Source organism: Sinocyclocheilus anshuiensis, unplaced genomic scaffold, assembly GCF_001515605.1.
Source record: "Sinocyclocheilus anshuiensis isolate Anshui unplaced genomic scaffold, SAMN03320099.WGS_v1.1 scaffold566, whole genome shotgun sequence".
NCBI lineage: Eukaryota > Metazoa > Chordata > Actinopteri > Cypriniformes > Cyprinidae > Sinocyclocheilus > Sinocyclocheilus anshuiensis.
Genome location: NW_015542410.1, coordinates 861,166 through 866,335, shown reverse-complemented (window position 1 = coordinate 866,335; position 5,170 = coordinate 861,166). Strand labels below are relative to the sequence as shown.

General features: G+C 37.2%; 1 protein-coding gene across 1 annotated transcript; it reads left to right on the top strand.

The window, feature by feature from the left end:
- The first annotated feature begins 409 nt into the window (after window positions 1–409).
- On the top strand, window positions 410–4,835 carry LOC107693279 (1-phosphatidylinositol phosphodiesterase). Its single transcript, XM_016492588.1, has 5 exons — window positions 410–434; window positions 1,073–1,232; window positions 2,050–2,137; window positions 2,489–3,059; window positions 4,360–4,835. Exons 3-5 carry the CDS (start codon window positions 2,082–2,084, stop codon window positions 4,633–4,635), a joined length of 903 nt encoding a protein of 300 aa, XP_016348074.1. The 5' UTR covers window positions 410–434; window positions 1,073–1,232; window positions 2,050–2,081; the 3' UTR covers window positions 4,636–4,835.
- Window positions 4,836–5,170: the final 335 nt, after the last annotated feature.

The following is a 5,170-nucleotide window of genomic DNA, read 5'->3' as shown; positions in this document are numbered from 1 at the left end:
ATTTACTTGTTCACTGTAAAAAAAATTCTGAATGTCATATACAGTTACTTAAAAATGAAGATGAAACTGGTTAAATTATTTTGACGAGCTCAAATAAGGGAAAACATATATTGTTATTAAGTTCTGCATTCTTACAAGAAACTTTGCAAAGGTTTTGTGAGCCAATGCAAAAGCACTAAAATATAATTTTTCCACCTACAGTAACTCCCATCATCATGTCCCTTTAGGGGCATTCGCTGGTTGGACACACAAACTACCCATGATACATGGCAAGATTAAAGACAGCAACTCTGTGGAAAACAAATGACACTTTTACATTCAAATGACAAATGCAGTATGCTAATGCTAAGGCTGTTTGTTTTTCAGAAAATGAAACTCACTTTTCAAGGTTTAACGATGTACTGTACACAACAACAAAGATGTTTGCTCTGGAAGTAAGTAAACTTTCTTTTACAAAAAGTCAGCGCTCTACACCTGCTGATTAATCTGTTGCCCTTTTCCGCCCGCTAGCAAAGGAACCTGCCCAAAGATGACTTCTGGTGCCACCACATGGAGCTGTTAAACTGGAGCTCTGCTAAAACAAGCACATTGTGGAGTAAGAAGCAGTAAGTAAACTTTTTTTTTTTTTTTTTTTTTGCTTCACCCCGGGAAAAAAACAGAACTGTAGATAGTTCACAGAAAATGTAAACTTATATTTTCCCACAAACCCTGGAAAAAAGGTAACTTTGACCATGTTTATTGTAGGTTCAGGCATACGTTTATTCACACTATACCTAGATGTTTATTCTGGTAGATAATGTATCTTTAAAATACATATACACAGTATACAGCTGCAGGGTATTCTTTTATTTTAGCTATTTTATTCCATATAGAACTTTTCTATTTCTGCCTTCCTTTTTTTTTGTTTGCTCAATAAACATACATAAACTTTAAGGGAACCTTAAAATAGTGTACTGAAGATTTTGAAATATTATGTACTATAACTACATCTGGTATGCAGGGCAACTGAGTTCGCTTTGGAGCATTTTGTCCACTCTCATTGAGTCAGCTTTTTGCTGTACTCTATTAATAGGCACAATGACCCCTCAAACAAAAGGGTCAGTTTGCATTGGTGCCTCCAACAAGCCCAAGCCAGAACTGTGTACTCACTGAAAAAAAGGTACAAAAACAGCAGCAAGCTTTTCGGCTAACCTGATAGTGACTAGCTGGTTCCGGCAAACCCAACTTACACGGTAAGAGATGACTTCTCGGGATTGAGATGAATTTGCATATAAAAGTTGTATTTACCAACACAATGTATGTTAGAAGAGTTTTAGTTTTGCTATTTGCAGTGCAACAAGTCACACATGTGGAGTCTGTAAATCTGGAATGCTTTTCAGTTTAACCTGAAAAACCATTCAAATGAATAAATGACCAAATGAATCACATGAAAACATCTTTAACTCAGAAATTGCTAGTAAATTTCAAAATAACTAAGAAACAGCAAGTAACACATTTAATTAAATGTGAATTTTTGAAGAATGAAATAGTATTTCCTTGTAAAATGTGAAACAATAACCTTTATTAAATTAAAATCTGTTTTTACAGTGTAGAAATATTTCAGACTCTGCACTAAATAACTAATCAAATAAACAAGTTTGTGACGTTGATTATGTGAACATTTTTGTATAGGCAGTCAGATATTTTTGCTCCAACTGAAGCACAAAATATTCTTTGGAACATCTGAAATTATGCTGGAGAACATGATCATCAGATTTTGTTCATGCAGTTGGAAGCAAAAGGGTGACAATCCAAACACTGGAAATTCTGGAATTCATACAAATGTTCATCTTTTTTTAAATTCAATTATATATTTCTGGATAATATAATTTGTATGGAAGAAAAATTATTACATTACAAAAGACTGCAAACAGAATCAGACTTTTGGACCCCATAAAATAATTACCAAATGTCTGGTTTTTATGTAGGATGATGTCATTCCACACAAAAAAACGTATCACAAGTGTCAGTGAAATTCTAATTGAATTATTCTAATGATTATCTTTATAGTAAAGGATCAGTGGCCATTGAAAAGGCTCATTATGGAAGGCACCAGAGGACGCATTTTGCAGCTAATGGTGATGGGCGTTTTGCTGGGGTGAGATTCTTAATAATAATACCCATAATTCCAAAACCTCTTTCATAGTATCTTTTATAACAGATTACAGTTCTTATTCCATTTATAGTAAAGCAAAATCCATTTCACTGAAAAGAAAAGTCCTCCATCTCTTATCCAAAGTGCTTTTATCTCAGACTGGCCAAATGGATCTGTGTCTCTTTGTCTACCTGGTATTATCATGAGCAAATGAACCAATTATCTAATTTAATTATATCCATCCATTATAGATAAGCGCGAGTGTTTTCACAGTAATCTTGTATCTTTGTAGCAAGACAGATAAGGACATATTTTTTTGTCTGATGATGATCTGACTTCTGTTTGACCTCATAGCACAACCGTCCCGGGACACAGGGCCATCCAGACCCCTGACTATGATGACACCTCCACGCCTGAGATCCTGAACCCTTCCTGGATGGCCACCATCCCTGACGTCTACACCCTATCAGACGTGACAATGCCCGGGACACACAACACCATGGCCCTGTACGGCGGCACACTGGCCGAATGCAACTCCTGGTCCCTCGCCCTCCAACTCCGCGCCGGAATCCGCTTTCTGGATATCCGTGTTCGCCACGCCAAAGGCAACCTGACCATCCACCACGGCATCTCGTATCAGTACGCTCACTTTGGGGACGTGTTAATGGACGTGGTGGCTTTCCTAAGGGAGTATCCTTCAGAAACGGTGTTGATGAGGCTGAAAGAGGAGTTGAGCGACACGCAGGATATTTACAATGCAGTGGTACGCTATATTAATGAGTATGCACACTGGGACCTGCTGTGGCACAGTCGTGAGATGCCCAGCATGGGAGCGGCGCGAGGAAAGCTGATCGTACTGCAAGACTTCACCGGCCCTGACCTGGGAATACGCTACAACTCACTGGACATAGCAGATGACTGGAAGGTAAGGACACACTGATGGGTTTGTTAATATGGGAGGGATTTTTCAGCTTGTGGAGACAATAAACTCTCTTAGAAGACACTTTCACACTTTTACTGATCCAACAAATGTCATTTCAACCTTTGAAATTCAATAAACGATGGTAATGGAAGTGCATTTTAAACACTTTTGGAATAAAATTGCTGACAGTTGCTTTGATGGGAAGTCGTGGCCTAATGGTTAGAGAGTCGGACTCATAACCCAAAGGTTGTGGGTTCGAGTCTTGTACCGGCAGGGATTGTAGGTGGGGGGAGTGAATGTACAGCGCTCTCTTCCACCTTCAACACCACGATTGAGGTGCCCTTGAGCAAGGCACCGAACCCCCAACTGCTCCCCGGGTGCCGCAGCAAAAAATGGCTGCCCACTGCTTATTTATTTTGAAAAATTGATACTTAAGACTGGTTTTGTGGTCCAGGGTCACATATTGACTACAAGTGATTTTGCATTATTTTTTCACATGTCATATTTCATATCTCAAGTAATGTGTATAAAAATTTAAATAAATATATTACCATTCATTAATAACAATGAATTATCAATTATTAATAATTAAATCAATATAATAATAATAATAATAATAATACATATTTCTTGAGTAGCAAATCCAAATATAGAATTATTTCTGAAGGATCATTTGACACTGAAGACTGGAGTAATGGCGGCTGAAAATTCAGGTTTTTCATCACAGGAATAAATTATATTTTAATATGTATTCAAAGAGAAAACAGTTATTTTAAATTGTAATAATATTTCACAACATTACTGTTTTTACTGTATTTTTAATCAAATAAATGCAGCCTTAGTGAGTATAAGAGATCAATTTCAAAACCATAAAATCTTACTGATCCCAAACTATTTAAAACGATATTTATAATTTAAATAAAAAATATTGAAATGTATTATTTCACTATTTGCCATGAAAGGTAGCTTCCATGCTTTCAAGACAGTTTTAATGTTTAGTGTTTTCTTGTTCATATAACCAAAATTAAAAATAAAGAAATAAATTAACTGCTGGAACATACTGTAAAAGTAGCCAAACCCAGGAAAACGAGCAATGGAGTGGGAGACAAAATATTAAATTAAACGTTTGAGTCATTTCAAAGGGTTCTGGAAAACAGACTTACTGAGATCCTTAGGAGACTCTTTTTTAGTTTCCAGAGTGTAATCTTCATCTGTCAACTGTCTTTAGAAATCCATCAGAGCGAGTTTTACTCCCTCACCACGTTTTTGAAATTGTACTGATAAAAACTTTTTCTCGCCCCAGGTGTCCTCTGTGCAGCCGGAGGAAGTGGAGAAGAAATGGAAAAGTGTCTCCACTCATCTGGAGGCGGCTGCGGTTGGTAACAAAAACCGAATGTTCCTCACCTACAGCAGCGGTGCCAGTATCCTGGCACATCCCAATGCCCTGGCCCAGCTAATAAACCCCCGCCTGCACGAATATTTGACAGGCTATGTCGGTCAGAGGAAGCGGTTTGGTATTGTAGCAATGGACTTTCCTGGTGCCAAGTTAGTGCAAACTATTATAGGCTTCAATTATTGAGAGACAACGGCAGGACGTCAGGACCAATACACCTGCAACTCACCAAAATACTTCATTAATTGACACAAATCCCAGGTATAACTGTGACTCAAATTACCCATACCCTTGAAATTTCCATAACCGTGACAGAAAAAGTTTGAGCTTGCTGGCAAATTTTGCAATATCTGACTTAATAAAGCACTTTGACAAATTTCTGTCATAACACCATGTCATGACAAAAATTGAAATAAAATGCTCTCCTGTCACTTCATAAGGACTTTAATAAGATAGTCTGCATTGTCATGGCACTCAAAATAGAATGCTCTGTCCTCTTTTCTCAGAACAGTGTTCAGCAAGCTGAGTTCACACAAAGTACAACAAAGTTGTTTTTCAGTAGTATTACATAAAGCTCAGATGTCACAAATGGAAATTTTCTCAACTAACACTATTTGTTTTATTTTCTGTTCTATTTCAAGAACAAGCTCAAGTTTAATTCGAGTTAAAGCTCTATTAAAATTCAGTCTGATTTTTGAGCGAAAGTGCCATTCGCTCAAAA

Bases quoted from the DNA above. Each gene is read 5' to 3' on its own strand.
- LOC107693279 (XM_016492588.1), top strand. From the start codon at position 2,082: ATGGAAGGCACCAGAGGACGCATTTTGCAGCTAATGGTGATGGGCGTT. The intron at 2,138-2,488 runs GTGAGATTCTTA...TTGACCTCATAG, and splicing joins GTGATGGGCGTTTTGCTGGG to CACAACCGTCCCGGGACACA. The intron at 3,060-4,359 runs GTAAGGACACAC...TTCTCGCCCCAG, and splicing joins ACATAGCAGATGACTGGAAG to GTGTCCTCTGTGCAGCCGGA.